Below are 20,688 nucleotides of genomic sequence, written 5' to 3'. Positions count from 1 at the left end.
TTCCAGTTTTTTACCACCACAAAAAGTGCAGCTATAAATATTTTCATACAAGTCTTTTTATCTATGATGTCTTTTGGGTACAAACCCATCAATGGTATGGCTAGATAAGAGGGCAGGCAATCTTTTATAGCCCTTTAAGCGTAGTTCCAAATTGCCAGCCAGAATGGTTGGATCAGTTCACAACTCCACCAGCAATGCATTAATGTCCCAATTTGGCCACATCCCCTCCAGCATTCATTACTCTCCCCTGCTGTCATTTTAGCCAATCTGCTAGGTGTGAGGTGATACCTCAGAGTTGTTTTGATTTGCCTTTCTCTAATTATTAGAGGTTTAGAACACTTTGTCATGTGCTTATTGACAGTTTTCATTTCTTTATCTGAATCTCTTGATGTAGTTTAGGGCACAAAAAAATCCCATCCAGGTAGGACCTATTTTATTAGATTTCTGAAGATCACACAAGTGTTGATACCCTGCCCTGCTGACCATATGAATTTCCATCTGAATATGAAGGGATTGATTGCCCAGAAAAGTGTGATTGTATCCTTTTCTCATATCCTTGCTATGATGGGGCAAAGGAAACTTCCATTGGTGAATGATCCAATGACTTTCAAGTGCCTCATTTCATCTCCAAATCAAAGCTTTAATAACAGAGTGCTGGCTGGCATTAGGCCTCCACAAACAGTTGGTGTTTGCCCATCATGGTAAGAATGATTCAGTCCATAAACAAGCATTTGTCCAGTGCCTCTGATGTGCCAGGCACTGTGTTAATCGTTGAGGATACCAAGAACCTGCTGACTCCCTCCTTCTGTGATAGCTGAATGGCTTTCCTGGAGTCAGGGGTCTTCATTAACACCTGCAAAAATATTTCTCACCATGCTGAGAAGAATACAGACAGCTCTCCATCAAGGGAAGTGCACAACTTCCTGAGAAGCCTGATGCTTGACCCTTCCCCAGGCAGAAACAAAACTCAAGTTTGATAAGCTGGATCATGCATTCCAAGCCTCTTAGCTTAGGAGACCCTGCTACCACCTTGATACTTGTAACTAGACAGTCTCTCAGATAGGCTGCAGGTGGGAAGCAGAAGGAAAGATGCCTCAACTGGTTTACCTGAAAATGACCTGAAGCACTTTTAGATCAATTGATATTTATTAAGTACCTGTTATGTCTTAGGCACATAAATACTGGGAACACAAGTATAAAGAAGTAAGGATTTCTGCTAACAAAGAGCTTCTTCCATTCTAATGGAGGAAAACACATATAAAAATAGTGTAAATAGAAAGTTTAAAAATACATACTATAGGGGGCTGCTGGGTAGCTCAGTGGATTGAGAGCCAGGCCTAGAGACGGGAGGTTCTAGGTTCAAATCCAGCCTCAGACACTTCCCAGCTGTGTGACCCTGGGCAAGTCACTTGACCCCCATTGCCTACCCTTACCACTCTTCCACCTATAAGTCAATACACAGAAGTTAAGGGTTTAAAATAAAAAAAAATAAAATAAAATAAAAATACATACTATAAGTAATCACCCTAATACAAATATTAATAATATGGAAACAGGTCTTGATCAATGACACATGTAAAACCCAGTGGAATGGCTTGTTGACTATGGGAAGGAGGTTGGAGGTTGGAGGAGGGGAGGGAAAGAACATGAATCATGTAACCATGGAAAAATATTCTAAATGAATTAATTAAATAAAATAAACATACTTAAATAAACATATTTAACAAAATAGTTAAATCTAAGATACAATGAAAGAGAAGACATCAGCAATTGGCGGGAATCCAGAAAAGTTTCATGCAGAAGATATAGCCTGAGCTTTACCTTAGAGAAGAAAGGGAATTCTGAGGGAGGAAAAAAGAGGAATTAAGTTCCAAGCAGAGGGGACAGGCAGGCAGTGAGGTTCTGTGAGTAAGGACCAAAGAGAAGGCCAGTTTGGCAATCTTGCAGAATTCAGGTTGGGAATATCTATTTTATTTTCTTTCTTTTCTTTTCTTTTTAACTCTTACCTTCTGCATTAGAATCAATCCTGAGTATTTGTTCCAAGGCAGAAGAGTGGTAAGGGCTGGGCAATAGGGGTTAAGTGACTTGCCCAGGGTCACACAGTTAAGAATCTTCATCTCTTTCAAGGTGAAGGATTTCTTCTCCCCAGATTTCTCATCCTGCCTTTCATTATTTCTTTTCCCCTTCATGGATGGCAATTCATTCTAACCTGGTTTCGATAGGATCCAAGTTTTTGGAGTGGGAGGGGGGAAGGGAGAAGGAATGAACATAGAGTGTGATTTTCTCATCCTTTCTCTACCTATGGATGACCCTGGCTAGCCCCACGTCATAAAACAAGACGACAGAAAATCAAAACATGGTAGCTACCCCAAAAGACCGTCCTTTTTTTTGATTCAATAGTCAGGTATACCCTGAATAAACATATATGTTGTATAGGAGAGTTTGGAATAAGAGCAGCAGAGCCAAGCGGGAGAAGCAGTTAGCAAAACTTTATGCTACTCGCAAGGGGAAAAGACGAAGAAACACCAACAGGAAAACAGACAGGCTGAGAGTCTCCCCTCGGACCTGGCCAATGGCAGTTCACAGTAAGGTGGCTTCCAGATGGGCAAGTCTGCAATAACTTTCTGCACTCTGGTGGAAGGCTGAGAGCCTCTTAGAGCTAAAGCTTATCCAGAATTCTAGACCAAAAGCCAGCTGGCACAGGGAGGAGCCTGCCCTGTCATTCAGAGGGGAAGACAGGAATATAGTCAGGATCAGTGAAATGAGGATATTTTCTAAATAGCCTAATAAGGAGAGAGAGGCATAGGGCACTTAACTCTAACTGTGCCACTCTAGCAAGAGGCTGGGAGTGTGGGCTAATGCCTTGCCTTGTGCTTTATTAGTCTTGGCTTACTTTCATGCTGGGGTGTAGGGTCAAACCAATAAAAGCAGTTTTCACAGGTTTATCCTATAGAAACTGATCGTGCTTTGAAAACAGTAATATTGTTTAATCAGTTTTTTTTATTAAAACTTTGCTTATTTTTTAAACCTTTACCTTCTATCTTAGTATCGAGTCTATGACAAAAGAGCATCAAGGGTTAGGCAGTCAGGGATAAATGACTTGCCCAGGGTCACTCAGCTAGGAAGTATCTGAGGCCAGATTCTGGGATCTAGGTAAGCCTGGACTCCAGGCTTGGTGCTCTATCCACTGTACTGCCCACCTGCCTTATATGCATTCTTAAAGTATGTCTATTTACTTATTTGCAAATTACATCCATCTATCACTCTACTAATAATTATGTTTTTAATAGTAGTTAGATGCTAGAGTCGTTTGACTTATAGGAAAGCTAATTATTCCTCCTTAATGACTCCCACCTTGAGGTATATAAAGCCACATATTCAGCGTCTCCTTTTGCCCATAACCATGGACCCTTTCCAGTAGTCAATATCTTCACTCCATCCTTAAGGAGACAAGTGGGACCCCCTGAACCTTTGAGTAGAAATGTTGCTGCTATTATTATTGTTGTTGTTCAGTCATTTCAGTCCTGTCTGACTCTTTTTGACCAGATTTGGGGTTTTCTTGGCAGAGACACCAGTTTGTCATTTCCTTCTCTTGCTCATTTTACAGATGAGGAAACTGAGGCACACAGGGTTCAGTGATGTGCCCAGGGTCACACAGCTAGAAGTAAGTGTGTGAGGCCAGATTTGAACTCAGATTTTCCTGACTCTAGACCCAGCACTCTTTCTACCATGCTACCCTAGCTTCCCTGAGTAGAACTAGGAAAGACACTTTCCTGAAGCCACTAAGATAACTGATTCTGAGGAAAGTGACTTCATCTCTCACCTTATCAAACTTCTGACCCTGTAACAATACTGCTTAGCTCATTGTTTGCTCAGGGGAAACCGTGAAGGTCTAGGAGGTTTACATTGCTTACACCTTTCCTTCTCTAATACATGAAAAGCTTCTGGACCCAGAGAACTGGGCACTACGCTTTCTCCTTTTTCACTAAGGAACCCTTTCATCTCTGTACTGAAGCATGCAATCTAGACAGGGTTCAGTCCTGGGGAGCCTGAGTTCTAGTGAGAGGGGTTATGCTCCTTTTATGATACTTTTGCTCTTTACAATCCTTATTCTGTAGTCCCAGAGAAAATGACTTTAAGCTTAGGTTTGGGTTCACTTTTAGGCTGTTCCCAAAGAGGAGAGAAGAATGGCATTCATGTAAAACTATACGATGTGTAATTCATTATGATATACTGAATACATATGGAATGGGTATTTTGTTTGTTACACACAAAAGAATTACTAAGCACAAAACATTTACAAGTATGCCTTAACAGAAACACTTCAAACTAGATTCAGTTAACTCATAAGTATTGTTATACTCTCAGTGTGAAGCCAACCATAACCTTCCTCATAGCTCTCTCGAAGCAAATGAAATATATACAGATCAATCATGCATTGCACTACCCACAGTTTTATCTTGATACTTGATTGTTGAGAGTAAGTAAATAGTAATGTAAAATATGAATCTTAAAGAAAGAGAGATAAGCTTTAGAACAGATACTCTCTCAAAAGAGGGAAAGGAAGAGAAGCAAACAAAGATGGCTTCATCAGCTCCATATGACTTCTACATAGTTCAACCACTCCAATCATGGCAGGAGATGCAGTGGCAACCACAAGAGCACGCAGTGGAGTTCTCTAAAGCATGCTACAGAAGAACTCCATCCTCTCCTAAGCATGCTGCTCACTTCTTGCTTGAGATTTTGACTCCCTCTTTCTTCCAGGAAGGGGAAAAGAAAGTAACTACTACCTTTTTAGGTGCCAATGCATTTCCATTATTCTCAGGTACTCAATGAGAATATTAGGGGCAATTATTATTATTATTATTATTGTTATTGTTATTATTATTATCCACCAACAGACACTAATCTCCAATTTCCCACTACATTAAAAAACAAAAATAGGAATGTGAAAGGAAAAAACAATGATGAATTTGTTTTTAGTTCTAGAACCAAGAGGGAGTTTATTTAGTAAGGGGGGAAGAGGGTGGTAGGGGGTGAGGCAGAATAGGGAGAGACTTGAAACAAGAACAATTAGAAAACTGTTGAAATGGTGCCGGGCAAGAAATGATGAGAGTTCGGACTCTAATGGTGGTTCCTCAGAGATAAGAAGACAGGTGTGAGAGATAAAAAGGTAGAAATAATCAGATTTGGTAAATGATTGAAGAGGAGGATTGAAAGAGAGGAAGGAGTTGAAGATAATGCCAAGGTGGAGAGCTCAGGTGATTGGAAGGACAGTTGTGCCCTCAGTGGTAATAAGAATGTCAGAAAATGGATGAGTTGGAGAGAAAGATCATGTAATGAGGTCTGTGATCTGTCGTATCCCATCCAAGCCCACTCAGTATTTCTACTGTCCCACAAGCTGAGGAGAACCTGTTAAATCCATGAGGTAGGTGATTGGAGGCAGGGAGTAGTAAGGGAGAGTTTGATGAGGAAGGGAGTGAGGAATAGAAGCTTTCTAAGCAGATATTGCTATGAGTATCCCAGTAGCAGATAAAGTATAACTATTCTAAAGCACTGACAGCTAGATAAGTAGGGAAAAGATTAGGAGCTTGTACAAGTAGGAGGAGGGGAGTGTTGGGAGAAAAGAGTAGATGTGAATGTATTAAAGACAAGCCCGAAAATTGGCCATTTCAAGGAAGATGGGAACCAATCCATCTTTTCACTTTCCTTCTAGTTGATCACACACCACCAGGTTGAGTCACAGCCCGGTTAAGGTCACATCATAACCCCTCTCTCCACAATGTCTCAGCTCCCACTTTGGAGATTACTTCTCTACAGCTGCACATATGGGTTTCCATATGGACTCAATAGTCCTACAATGAACTCAGCAAGTACCTCCCTGCCTAGAACCCCAAAAAAGATACCTAAATAGACTTCTTCAGGGATTCTGATTCTGAGGGAGCTATTTATTCCTTATTTTACTCTGTTTGTAGGCTCACTCCAACCTGGTTGAAACATCACTTGATGAAATCTGACATTCTCTAAGTAGATTGTATTGTCGAATCATAAATCTAGAGATGGAAGGACTTCAGACATTACCTAGTCCATTCTCCTCATTTACCTTATGAGATAACAGAACTAGATGATATAGACCCAGTGCACAGAGCACTAGACCTGGAGTCAAAAATTTGGCAGTTCAAATTCAGTCTCAGATGCTATAAGACCTAGGCAGTATTTAATGTTTGCCTCAGCTTCTTCATTTGTAAAATGAAGATATTAATAACAATTATCTCCCAGGGTTTTTACAAGAATCATGAGATGACAATTGCAAAGTGCTTAGCACAATGTCTGGCACATAATAATTGCTACATAAATGTTAATTATTTAGTATTTTTAAAATAATATTCTGGGTAGAAAGCTTAAAATTGGAGTTCATCTCATATGAACTCACACCATACTTCAGTTTCTCAGAATAGTCAAAATACATGTTTTCTTTGCCACTAGGAAGCTTTAAAACAGCTAGTTTTTTAACTTCAGGGTTTTCTCAGTGTCTTTCTTCTTGCCATATGTACTAGAATTCAAAGGCAATGTGGTCTGGTCTATAAAGCAATAGATAGGAGTTCTGGATCTGCTCCTAGCTCTCTTTCTTTTTTCTTTTTCTTCTTTTTTTTACCCTTACCTTCCATCTTAGAATCAATACTGTGTATTGGTTCTAAGGCAAAAGAGTGGTAAGGGCTTGGCAATGGGGGTTAAGTGACTTGTCCAGGGTCACGCAACTAGGAAGTGTCTGAGGCCAGATTTGAATCTATGACATCCCGTCTCTAGGCCTGGCTCTCAATCCACTGAGCTATCCAGCTACCCTATCTCAGCTCTATTTCTGATTCTATCTGATTTTTTAGGAAAGTATCCATTTCCCCATCTGCAAAATTGAAATTTTTTTTTTAAATGACTTCTTTCTTTAGGTCTAGAGAGGCTTCTGTTCTTGGACAAAATAGATCCTTTCTCAGAAAAATACTATACCACCAAGAGATCCTTTCATTCTTTCTCTTCTTCCCTAAATTTTAATTCACCTTCTAAGCAAGGGTAGGTACAGCTGAATTGAAGAGAAATATATTCTTCACAACAAATGCAAATAAGACTATTAGTTTAGTTGGATGAAATAACTTCTTGGTTACTCTGAGCAATAATTTAGTCATTTCACATAGGGTTAGCATAAAAGCTGCAGCCTTTTGGCTGGAGAAGCTGCATATTTAGGTAGTTTTCTGAGCTAAAGTCAGTTTTTATTAGCTTTATTTGCCTTCTCTCCTTAACCTTCACCCTACAGGATATTATAGAGGTGCACACCTGCAAGGCAGGTCATCTTTACGAATGACAATTTCTGGAGGTTCTCAAAAAAAAACACAACCTCAGACTCTCCAATTATAGCAATGTAGTAAAAAAAAAAAAAAAAAAAAAAAGACACTCCTATTTGGTCTGCCCTCCTTTGCTGTTGCTACCTTCCAGTTTGTGACATCTAGATAGTGGGAGGTCTGATGAACTGAACAAGACAGGCTGCAAGGAATTTCGTTCCTGCTGAAATCCGTGCGTGATCCCTTGGTGGAGACAGCTCCTTTCACTTGGAGTGATTTCTGTCTTCTGGGCGACTTTGCGAGGGGCTCAATGTAGAGCTCACGGAGAGAACAGCGCAAGGCAGAAGAGAAGAAGTAAGCGAGCTGACTGGCTCACAGACGGGAAAGAGACAAGAGCCCACAGCACAGCAACCGGCTTCCCTCTAACGGGCGATTTTGAAGTCAGCAAAACTGAAATCAAATTACCATCCGATTGTGTGGGTGAAGGATTAAAGAGACGGGGCTACCGGCTGCCTTAATGAGGATGAAGGAACCAGGAAGTCAAAGAACAAACGAGTACATCTAATGTCTGGACCCTGAAGCCTCATGTAAGTTTTCATTATGTTCTGTATTGCTGAAAACTATTTTTAGTCCCATGTTATTTGCCTTCCAGTGGGAAGCTGTGCTTGGCTAAAAGGCAGTCATTACAATTAGTATTTCGAGTGTGGCCAATTGCTTTGCAATCGGCCCGAGACTTTCTCTTTTCTTTTGTATAATGGAGAGGCAGAGTCCATGCTGAAATTGCCGGCAGAAAGAAGTCTGTGACAATCCAGTTTAATAGGGCATGTGAACTATAACCAGAAGCATATCCAGTTACAATGTGGGGGACACTGGATAGATTTTTCAACAGGCTGGAGGTAGAAAATACAAAGCCTTGCTCTGGGGAACTCCGAGCTATGTTAATACTGCTATGTTGCATATAGTGCACTCAACAGTGTCAACAGAATGAAATACAGCTAATGAGGGAGCCCCAGTAGTAACAAAACTTTTTTGCCCAGAGCATGATTTTTTCCCTGAATTCTCAAGTCCACACTTTCCATTTTACAAACTCATTCTGCTTTATAAAATTGTTAAAGGGGAATGCACACACACACACACACACACACACACACACACTGAGTAAAACAGGTGTGTTAGTGGATTTTACATGGAACTGCAGAGGACAGAATATTAACCACTTCTGTCATTCCTATCAGCTCTTTAAATACTGCTTTAATGTGCCAAAGGGCGTGGGGAGAATCAATCCACTGCCAATGCTCCTAAGTTCCACCAGCTTCTGATCTACATAGTGTAAGGATAAAAATAATAGATCGATGAATAGTGACCAGAGGTTATAACTTGTTCATTTTTTCCCTCACATTTCATCTTTGCAAAGTTCAGGCTCAGAAATGGATATTCTTGTGGAAGAGGATAGCTCTGTGACCCCAACTACAAACTCCTTAATACAATTAAATCATGACAGAAGACTCTACGAACCTGATTTCCTCTCTGGAGAGAATAACACTTCTGATGCACTTAATTGGACCGTGGATGCTGAAAATGGTACAAACTTCTCCTGTGAAGGTGGCCTTGCGCCCCCATGTTACTCCTTACTTCATTTCCCAGAGAAAAACTGGCCCGCATTGCTGACAGCTATAGTGATTGTTCTTACCATTGCTGGAAACATACTTGTCATCATGGCAGTCACTCTGGAGAAGAAGCTGCAGAATGCCACCAATTACTTTCTGATGTCACTTGCCATTGCTGATATGCTGCTGGGTTTCCTGGTGATGCCAGTGTCAACATTAACCATCCTATATGGTGAGTGTCACTTGTGTTCCCTGATGCACACTCACTCACAAGTCACAGTGTGTGTGTGTGTGTATGTGTGTGTGTGTGTGTGTGTGTGTATTGGCTCAATAGATCAGAAAGATGTATTGGGGAAAAATATGTAGAGGAAAAAATAGCCATTTTTAAGACCCACATTCTGGTAATTAATTAAATATTACTCTAATTAATATGGGTATTAGGTCATATGGGAAGGATAAGACAGTTACCAAAGAAAAATCAGAGTATCACTATTTGGGTACAAGGATATATAATTCTTTCTAACTCATGTAAGTCTGAATGCTTCTAAACAGGTATTTGTTATGTATCTTTCCCAAGGCTATCACAAAGCAATGACTGATGATTTACTTATCTGTAGGAATCTGCTTGATTTGGGGTCCTTCATATTCTTCCCCAGCAAACATTCCAGCTTGCCTGGTAGAACAGCTTTATCTCTGTCACTCAGTTTTCTGCACTTCTAATGTAGCAAAGCCTTCCCAATTACTCTAGAACATGTGCAGAGCAAACGTTAATGGTGCAGTGAGCTCCAAGTTAAAATATGCAAGCTTCTATTAGAATAAAATTAATTACTCCCGTTTTTAATCATTGTTTCCCCAGAGATTCTTTGGCTGTGCACTCTTCAATGACATCATCAGCCATTCAACTATGGGTGCACATACCATTACAACATAAAATATGCAGTGGGTAATTTTAACGAGGGTAGATAAAAAGCAAAGGGGGGTTGCAGCATTTGAAACAGTCAAATAAACCTTTCAGTAAAGTGTGCAAACATTTGAATTGCTTCAGCTGGGAAGCAGAATGTGTGATACCCTTTCCAGAGGATGAGTAATACAACTAGGTATAAATAAATAAAATCCTTCAGGCAACTGACAGACACAAACTGACAGCTAAATAAAGGTTAAAGAGATGAGTTACAAAGGAGTTCCCATTTAGAGATGTTTTCTGGCCAATTTTGTAGACACGACTGGAATAAAAATCAGTCCAGAACACGAGAGATGAGGAGGAGAGGAGGCGAGCCAGGCTGCACAGAGAGGGGACAGCTCCCTCACTGAAAGTCTTAAAAGCCCACTTTGCAGCCATACTGACGACTCAGGGGACACAATTCCATAAATCGAAATTCCACTAGTCTGCTCGCCCTAGCCCTCTACTTCCTTCCAAGGTGAACACCAACGGGAGTGTTCTGGAAAGTTAAGAGGCAGAAAAGGAGAGAGAAGACCCGTACAGGGTAGGCAAAGAACAGACTGTGGGGAGGGGATCCAGGAGACCACTGATGTTTCGGGGGAAAGCAATGTGACTCGGAAGACTTCGCAATTATACTCTCTAAAGCTAAGCAAAGCAGTCGGGATCCGCGAGCTGGCCTTCACTTGGGCGGTCGGCAGCGCCCTCTCGTGGCCAGTGCTGACCCCGCCCCCCCATCTCCCCCTCCCCTATCCCCCAACTAGCCACTGCAGTGAATGCCCGGCTGAATACATTTCACCCAGTTGGGCTCTACCCTCTTTTCTGCCACTTACTAGGCAGAAAGACCCTTTGAAAAATTCCAGTTCCCACAGCAAAGACCCAGTCTAAGCCCTGCTGCTTAGGAAATCCTGCAAAGGTGGACAGATCAGCCCAGCGTGGCTTTCCTGACAGACACCAACAAGACTCCAGTCATGGCTTGGGCTGTTTGCCAAAAACCCTCAGCAGAAGTCCTCCCGTTAGGCTTACGTTCCGCATTTACCCTCTAGGTTTCTGAGCATTCACGCCAGCATTATTTTTACACTAGGGAGAGTTTCTGAATATATTTCTGGCCTATCATGAGGTATGCAATCTCATGATAGGTTATAAAAACAGTCATTACAACTTTGCACCTCACCAACACAGAGTCCTAGCACATTTTCCAAGCCCCAACATGACTTGGAGAACTGTTAATATGAATCAAACCATTAATGATTGGAGGAAATCACCTGATAAAGTTGATTTGGGGGATTTCTTTTTTTAAATTCCTCTTCCCATATACTTTGCTTAACGTCAAGATGTCATATAGTTTTAGAGTGTATAATAAACCTATGTTAAGCGCCTAACTGTTAAGGGTCCTGAAAACCAATGCCCCACTGATACTAACCCTCTTTGCTGTTGTAGGGTACAAATGGCCCTTGCCCACAAAACTCTGTGCAGTCTGGATTTATTTGGACGTGCTTTTCTCCACTGCTTCCATCATGCATCTCTGTGCAATCTCCTTGGACCGCTATATTGCTATTCGGAACCCCATTCATCATAGCCGCTTTAACTCAAGAGCTAAGGCGTTTTTGAAAATAATTGCTGTTTGGACCATATCAGTGGGTAAGTGAGAACGTTCAGTGTTTGTCTTCAAGCTGCAGTTCTCTGTTTTTCCAGGAGATTTGATACATTAGTTGTCCTTTTTTAAAATGACATTCAGAAATATATAGCTTTGTTTGGTGCATAATGGAATAATGATCAGATTTCCAAGTTATCTGGTGTTATCTGTAGCAGAATAGACTCAACATGATTCAAGAAGCATTAATTAAATGCTATTATGTGTCAGGTGGGCATTTTGTTAGGCACCAGGAATGCAGACTGATTTCTGCCCTTCAAGGAACTTATATTCTACTGGTGGACTCGAGTTATAATACATAAGTAAGAATATATGTTTATGAAAAGCTGCATGGAATAGTGAATAGATGGCCTGGGAGGCATGAAGACCTCAGTTCAGGTCTTGCCTCTGACACACCTTGGCTTTGTCATCCTGGGCAAATTGTTGAATCTCTTTGAGTTCCCAGAGAACTATTTACAATGATAAATTATAGAACCATTGCTGATTTATATTGAAAGGATTTCCTCACAGGGAATTCCTTACCTAGACTGAAGAAATCATAGGTCTATGAGGTGGATGGATGGATAGATGGCTAGAAAAGTAGATTGACAGGAAGGTGGATGGACAGTGAAAGAGAGAGAGAGAGACAGAGAGAGAGAGAGAGAGAGAGAGAGAGAGAGAGAGAGAGAGAGACAGAGACAGAGAGACAGAGAGAGACAGAGAGAGACAGAGAGAGACAGAGAGAGAGAGAGAGAGAGAGAGAGAGAGAGAGAGAGAGCGCTGGATTTATAATCTATGTGTCTACATATAGAAACATCCATGAAACATCCATGTTATATACATATATAAACACGTTTAGTCAGTTCCCTGAAGTTATAATGTTCCTCAAATTTACAAATTCTAAAACATGAGTACTAAAAAGACCTCTAATCAAAAAGTTCCTCAACGTCATGACATTCAAAGGGCTATTAAGAGAAGATGCAGTTCTAGCCACAGAATAGCCTAGGCTCTAACAACTCTTCATTGGCTAGAGGGGGTGACATTGGAGTAAGGTATTGGGGCTGAGTCAAAGACCCCCTCTCACCACTCAGTACATCTAAGTGCCCCCTTGCACCTGATTACACATCCATATGTTTCCAAGAGCACTGCATCAGCCAGGATGATCTCATGTATTTGCAGTAGACCAGCCTTGATCATCCATCATAACTGGATATCCAGAGAAGGAAAAAGCTCCTAGTTATCAAAGTCATTTATTGCTGAAACATTCAGTATAATATGTTTCAAATCAAAAAACTATAGAAACTTAGCTTTATAAAATAAGCATAACTGGAAGAACATTGTACATGATAGCAGCAATATTGTACAATGATTATCTGTGAAAACTTGGCTACTCTTAGCAATACAATAATCTGGGACAATCCTGAAAGACTTTTGATCAGGGAATGCTATCCCCCTCCAGAGAAAGAACTGTTGGAGTCATCTTTCACAGTAGTGTATTTATGGTTTTATTTTGGGGTTGGGGTTATGTATCTGTTTGCTCCTACAATGACCAATATATAGAAGTGTATTGTGCAAGACAATAAAAAAAGGAAACTTTAAAAAGAAAAAAAAACGGTTCTAGAACAGACACTAGAGGTCATGAGGTTCAACTCATAACTGATATATCTCCTCAGCATGTTTAGCTTTTAGCTAAAGATTCCTTGAGATTAGCTTGTTTTAAAACCATCAGATGTGTCAGTGGGTGGCATTGCATCCTTCATGGTGTGAATATGTGTATGGAATAAGAAAAGAGCCAATTTAAGTCTACCTAAAGGGATAAGCTTTGATGACTGTAGCCTAAAGTCAATTAAGCCAAGGACCTAATGAAAAACAGGCATTGAGTTAAAATAAAATGAATGCAGTCAACCACTTTTTTTCTTCCTCTTTTGCTTCGTTTTTATGGGTATAAATAAAACATATTGCTGTAGCACTTTTAAACTTTTACAAAACTCTTTCTATTTTGCAAAGCTCCAAGAATTAGAGATGGTTTTATATGATCACTATTTGACAGAATGAAAAATAGAGGCATGGGAAGAGGCAAAATGGTGATCTGGAATGATCTGGGAATTTGTAGTCAGAAGCCCTAGGTTCAAATCTTGATCATGGCACTTACCACCTATGGTTCCCTGGATCCTGGGTCTATGGTCTTAATCTCAGGCCCAAGGTCATTTAACCTCTCTGTCTCTTTTTCCTTATCTGATAGGGGGGAGAACTAGACTCAGTCACCTGTAAGATCCCTTCTAGCCCTAAATTTATTAACCCATGAGATTACAGGATTTGCCTAAGAACCAACAGTTAGCTAATGGCAGATTTTTTCACATTTTCTCATTTATAGTCATGGGCCTATTCTTCCATCCCATTAGTAAATGCTATATTTGCTTTTAGGAAATGCACTAGCATTCTTGCCATCAGACCATAAGCAGCTCTTGCAACATGGAGTTTCATGTAAGGATAATGCAGATTTCAAAGGATAAATATTGTTTACTTGGACTAATGTTTGAAAAACTATTTAACAACTTCTTTCTAAGTCACAACCATTTTCAAAACATCTTAGTAGAATATTTATGGACAGCCAAGGGGAAGGAATCAGTCATCCTAGATTTTTAGACTTAGAGACATCCTTAAGCTATGAATGAGTTCCTTCTACCACAATCCTGACATGTTTATCCAGTTTGTAATTGAGTATGTCCAGCGACAGGAACTTGCTACCTACTAAATCAACCCATTTTATTTTGGGATAGCTCTAATTTCATGAAGGTTCCTCTTTATATTAAATTGAAATTTACTTCCCTGTATTTCAATTCATTGATCCTGCTTCTCCCTCTGGAACCAAAAAATAAAATTTAATCCCTCTTCCATATAACAATCCTTTTTGTACTTGAGCACAGCAACTATGTCTTCACCAATCTCTTCTACAGATACAATATTCCAGCTCTTTAAACTAAGTCTCATATAATATATTATTATTAGTAATAATCATCTGGGCATCTATCAATGTCTCTTCTAAAATGAGGCACCCAGAACTAGACATAATATACCAATTGTGATCTGCCTGACCATGATAGAATACAATGAGATGGCTACCTCCATCATTCAAAATAATATGTTTCAAATCAAAGAATTATAGAAACTTAGCTTTAGAAAAGACACCAGAGGTCCTGAAGTTCAATCCATGCCTGAGTCAGAATCCCTCTACAAGTTGTCAATCAGCCTCAGCTTGAAGCCCTCCAGAGTCCCAAGAAAGACAACTCCATCCTAATAGATCTCTCATTGCTAGGAAACTCTTCCAGACAAAATTTGCTTCTCCATAATGTCCTTACATTATTCTCTCCTTCTGCGACAAGCCCAACAAGCTAAAGTCTTCTTTGATGTGATAGCACTAAAATGGCTCTTCTGTTGTCCTGAAGTCTTTTCTTCTCCAGGATAAATGTGTCCAGTTCCATCAAGTGAAGAATCAATATTACATGCCAATGTGTCCATATCTTCATCATCCTTATCCCTCTCCTCTGGGCACACTTCATCCTACCAATATCCTTTCAAATTCTTGGCATACAAAACTGAGAACTATGCATGTGGTTTGACCAGTGTAGAATATCACATTGTTGATTCATATTAAAATGACAGTACACTAAAACCCCAAGGTCTTTTTACAGAAAATGTTTTCTAGCCATCCCTACCCCATCCTATATTTGTATGATTAATTTTTTAGCCCAGTTGTAGAGGTTTTTGCATTTTTTATTATTATAATAATAGCTGTCATTTATATAGTGCTTTCAAATCTCATCACAATCCTGGGAGGTAGGTGCTATTTTTACCCCTATTTTATGAATGAAGAAACTAAGGCAGAAAGAGATAAAGTTAATAAGTATTTGAACCCATTTTTGAACTCAGCCCTTCCTCATCCAGTGCTCTAGCCACTGCACTACTTAGCTGATGAGCTCTTTTAAAGCTCCTTGTTCTATTATTTCAACATGATAGATATTCTTCGCAGGCTTATGTCATTGGCATATTTGATGAGTTTACTATTAATACAATACAATACAATACAATACAATACAATAAACATTTATTAAGCACCTACAATGTGCCAGTCACTGTGTTAAGCTCTGGGGTTAGAATTAACTAAAAGAAAGGCAGTCTCTCCCCTCAATAAACTTATAATCTAAAGGGGGAGCATAACACACAAAGGAGTCAGGAAAGATATAGGGCAGTGGGGATAGAGAGATGAAACATTGGGGTTATTGTATTCTGAGGAGTTAAAACCATGAAAGTTAGCAGATAAAAAGTGGATTGTTCTGAGTCCAGTTTCTGCCCTTTGTAAAGGAAGGCATTGGGAGGAGTTTAGTATTCCACTCTGAACAAAAAGGAGAAGAACCTGAAGGAGGTGGACTCAGTCAAGCCTTCAGTTAGCAACATAGTGATAAGTTTAGATGTGATGAGCTTATCATGGGAGAGGCATCCTGTTCTATGGCACTGAAACCAGGTAGAGCAGCAGATTCAAAGAACAATTTTCAAAAGCCATCAAAGTCATTGATAAAAATATTCAACCCAGTAGAATTAAGAACAAGTTTGCTCTCCACTAGAGACCTTTGTCCATATAAACATTGACCAGTATTCTTTAGTTAGGGTCATTTAACCAGTTCAGTAGTTATCTAACTCTACTATCATCTAGCCACATCTCTTCCTCATCCAGAAGAATAAGAAAGGTGTTGCCCAATGTCATTGAAACCTAGATATCAATATCCAATGCCATTCCTCTAATTCAGTGCTCTCCCACATTTTTTTAAAAAATCAGGTACCCCTATATCATTCAAAATTTTTAATCAAGCACTCACCACATATGTATATTTGTTGATTTATATATAACATGTGTATATATACTGCTCTACTACTAATTATGAATGTTTGATTTATACAAAAATAGAATAGATACTGCATATAATAGGGAGTCACTAGAGTTTATTGAGTGGAGAAGAAACATATTCTGACCTGCTCTTTAGAAAAATTTCTTTTGCAATCTTGTTGAGGATGGATCAGAATGGAGAAATTTGAGTCAGAGAGGCTAAAGAAGTTATTGCAATAATTAAAATAAGAGGCGACAAGAGACCATGTTAGGGTTGTGACTAAATAAGAAAAGAAAAGGGGATGAATGTGAGATGTTGTGAAGGTAGAAAAGGAAAGATTTGGCAACTAATTGAATATGTAAATGAATGAAAACCGAGGAGCTGAGGATGACACCAAGGTTGTGAACCTGTGTGGCAAGGAAGTAGTGGTGTCCTCCACAGAAACAGAGAAATTTGGAAGAAAGGCAGGATTGGAGGCAAAGTTGATATAATGAAATTTGTGATCCAGTTTGGAACCCATCCATACTTGTTCATCTTGTACAACTCACAGAATCCTATTGAAAATGAAAAGAAAGGGCAAGGTTCCTAGTTACAGTCTGCTGCCCTACAATGCAGAAACTGCTCTCCCCTCAGAGCACCTGCCAGAGCAATGAAGTGATCTGGGAATTGGGGATTGAGGGAATTTTTATCTTAGCAACTGTTATTCTAGGTGCCTACATCCTGATTAGGGCTTCATTCCTATAAGGGAAGGGGAAAGGTTGGGAGTTTACAATCACAGGCCTTGGGCAATATATAGATCAGAGCAGGTGGGGTAGGAAATGTTAGTGATAATGAGTAAAAAGGGTAGTGGTGTTAGAGACAAGCACAGGTATTATCTATTAGTGTAGAGGGTCAGATGTGATCCATAGACCCACCCTCTGATCAGCTATTCACTCTACCTCTATGGATTATGCCAAAGCCTCACTCCTCTAATCTAGTAGTCCTATAGAGCAGATTAGTTCCACTACCTTATTCTTATAGTTCTGTCCAAAATATGATATAAGTTTTATAATATGGGGCATGAATGACTCTCTGCTGTCTCTAAGCTAACACCAGTTCCCCTTCTAAGTAGCCACAAAACATCTCATTAATAATATAGTACCCAGCTGTGTAACCCTGGGCAGGTCACTTGACCCCCATTGCCCACCCTTACCACTCTTCCACCTATGAGACAATACACCGAAGTACAAGGGTTTAAAAAAATTAAATAAAAATAATATAGTACATCCTAGAATTTCGCCAAAATTTCAGTCAGATTTACAAGTAAATAATTTAATGAATCTATTCTCTTTTCTCTTTTGAAAATCAGGATGATATTTGCCTTTTTCTAGCTCTCTTACACCTCTCAATCATTTTTCAAAGTTCACAGATACTCAGCAAAAGCATTCTACCATTTTTTCATACCCTGAGATATAGATAGACACAGACAATAAGCATTTATTAAGCACCTACTATGTGCCAGGTGCTGTGCTAGGTCCTGGGGGGTATGAAAAGAAGCAAAAGATAGTCTTTATCCCCAAGAAACTCACAATCTAATGAGGGAGATGAGAACTATATCCAGGATAAATAGGAAATAATTAATGGAGAGGGATACCGGAATTTAAAGGGATTGGGAAATACTTTGTAAAGAAGATAAAATTTTAGTTTAGGACTTGAAGGAAGCAAGGGAAGCCAAGACACAGAGTTGAGGAGGGAAAGCGACCACAATCCCTTGTTGGATTGTTAATTTTTTAATCTCATGCCTTCTCCATAGCCATGAAAATATATTTATTATATTCAGAACTCCATCTGAAAGGAAAATTAGTTCAACATCTAGATATCACCAAGTTGGTTAAGATAGTCAAAAGCAATCACCACATGTAATGATGGTTTTGGTACAGTAGACAACACATCTAGCTAAAATCCGCAAACCAGCTAAAGGCTGACTAGCAACCAGATCAGTTTTACAATATTCATTCAATAAATCAATCAATTAATAAGGATTTATTAAGTGCCTACTATGTTCCAAGCATACACTAGGTGCTGAGGATACAAAGACAAAATGAAATGGTTACTGCTCTCAGGAAATATTTTTTTAGGAGAGACAACATATAGGTGTAAATATATGTAGACATGAAATGAATATAAACAAGTACAAAGTAATTTAGGAGAGAGGTATTGGCAGCTGGGGAACTCAGGGGAAATGTCATATAATAAGTATAATTTGATAAGAGTTTTGAGGGAGACAAGGGATTCCAAGAAGTGGAGTTGGGCAGCTTAGTGGTTGAGTGGATAGAGCGCCAGGCCTGGGAAGGCTTATCTTCCTGAGTTCAAATATCACCTCAGACATTTATCAGTTATGTGATCCTGGGCAAGTCCACTTAAAATTGTTTGCCTCAGTTTTCTCATCTGTAAAATGAGCTGAAGAACAAAATGGCAAACCACTTTCAGTATCTTTGCCAAGAAAATCCCAAATGAGATCACAAATGGATATGACTGAACAATAACAAGAGTTGAAATTGGGGAGAAAGTATATTCCAGAGGTAGGGCACAACTGTATAGAAAGCATGAAAACTGTAGAGAAAATGTCACATATTGGGAACAGCAAGAAGGCCAGTTTAGACTGGACAAAGAATATATGAAAGGAAATTATATATAATAAGGATGGCAATGAAGAATGAAGTTAGGTTATAAAGAACTTTAAATGCCAAAGGAGAATATGCTTGAACCTAGAGCTAATAGGGAGCCACTAGAGCTTATTGATTAGGGAGGCTGATATGATCAGCCCTGTGCTTTAAGAAATTTACCTAGGCAGCTGTGAGGTTGATGAATTGAAGAGAGAAGAAACATGAGATAGAGAGACTAATTAGAAAGGTGATTACAATAGTCCAAGTGAGACATACTAAAGACCTCAACTGGGATAGTGGTAGTAGTAGAGAAAAGGGAAAAGATACAAAAAAATATTGAAGAGGTAGAGATGATGAGATTTAGCAATGAAATTAAATATACAGAGTGAGAGGGAGGAGTCAAAAATGACAACAAAGTTGCAAATCAAGGTAATGGGGGGGTGCCCCCAACAAAAATAAAGAAGCTTGGTAGAGAAGTGGCTTTGAGGGGAAAGAAAATGAATTTTATTTTCAACATATTGAAGAGATGCCTCTGTGATGACAAGTTTAAAAAGTTATAAGACTGCAAATCAAAGCGACTAGGGGATGACTATGCCCTTGAAAGAAAAAAGAAGTTTGGTACAATAGTAGATTTGAGAGGGAAGATAATTATAGGACCAATGATTTGGATATACTAAATTTGAGACATCTCTATAATATCAAGTATCAAATGACTAAGAGAATGTTAGTGATGTGAGATTCGAGCTTAAGAGAGAGATTGGAGCTGGATATATAAATCTGGAAATCATCTGCATGGAGATGATCATTTAATCCATGTGGTCTGATGAGGTCATTAAGTGGTAGAGTTTAAAGAGAGAACAAAAGGTCAAAGCTTTGTAGTATATTACCATTATGGAGGATGATATTTCAACTCATTTTTGTATGTTGTCTTACCCCCATTAGAGCAGGAGCTCCTTAAGAGCAAGGATTGTCTTCTGCCTTTCTTTGAATCCTTAGCATACTGCATGGCACATTGAAGGTGTTTTAACAGATGTTTATTGAGATACTGACTAATATGTATAATAATCTGGCAAAAGAGACTGAAAAACAATAGTCAGTGTTGGTATCAGGATACAGAGATAGATAGCTAAGAAAGAACAGTCTCATGAAAACAAAAACATGAGAGCAGAAGAGGTCGGTTCCAGTGTCACAATGCTGAGAGGTGAAGAAAGATGAAGACTGAGAAAAGGCTATCAGATTGGACAATCAAGATATCATTGGTATTTTGAGGAAATCACTTTCTAGTGAATGATGAGGTCAGAAATCAGACCCCAAAGTGTAAAGGAAGTAGAAGCAACAAGGATATAAAGATTTTTCTATAAATTTGATTGAGAAAGAGAGCAGAGACAAAGCACAAAGTTTGAAGGGTAGGTGAGAGATTTTTAAAGATTGGAGAGACATGGCTACAGGGAAGTAATAAGTAACTAGGAAAAGATGCTGGGGGAAGGGTGGGAGAAAGACAGACAGACAGAAGGAGAGAGAGAGAGAGAGAGAGAGAGAGAGAGAGAGAGAGAGAGAGAGAGAAGAGAAGAGAAGAGAAGAGAAGAGAAGAGAAGAGAAGAGAAGAGAAGAGAAGAGAAGAGAAGAGAAGAGAAGAGAAGAGAAGAGAAGAG

The 20,688-nt window shown here is 39.4% G+C and overlaps 1 protein-coding gene across 1 annotated transcript in view; it reads left to right on the top strand.

Moving 5' to 3' along the window:
• Positions 1 to 7,479: 7,479 nt before the first annotated feature.
• Positions 7,480 to 20,688, top strand: part of HTR2A (5-hydroxytryptamine receptor 2A) — a 71,714-nt gene continuing 58,505 nt past the window's right edge. The window contains exons 1-3 of the mRNA XM_044668224.1: positions 7,480 to 7,918; positions 8,751 to 9,170; positions 11,316 to 11,516. Of these exons, the coding sequence (XP_044524159.1) occupies positions 8,759 to 9,170; positions 11,316 to 11,516 (613 nt within the window). The 5' untranslated portion in view covers positions 7,480 to 7,918; positions 8,751 to 8,758. The remainder of the gene's footprint in view (positions 7,919 to 8,750; positions 9,171 to 11,315; positions 11,517 to 20,688) is intronic.

This window comes from Gracilinanus agilis, chromosome 3, assembly GCF_016433145.1.
Source record: "Gracilinanus agilis isolate LMUSP501 chromosome 3, AgileGrace, whole genome shotgun sequence".
Lineage (NCBI taxonomy): Eukaryota > Metazoa > Chordata > Mammalia > Didelphimorphia > Didelphidae > Gracilinanus > Gracilinanus agilis.
This window is presented reverse-complemented; position numbering and strand designations above follow the sequence as displayed.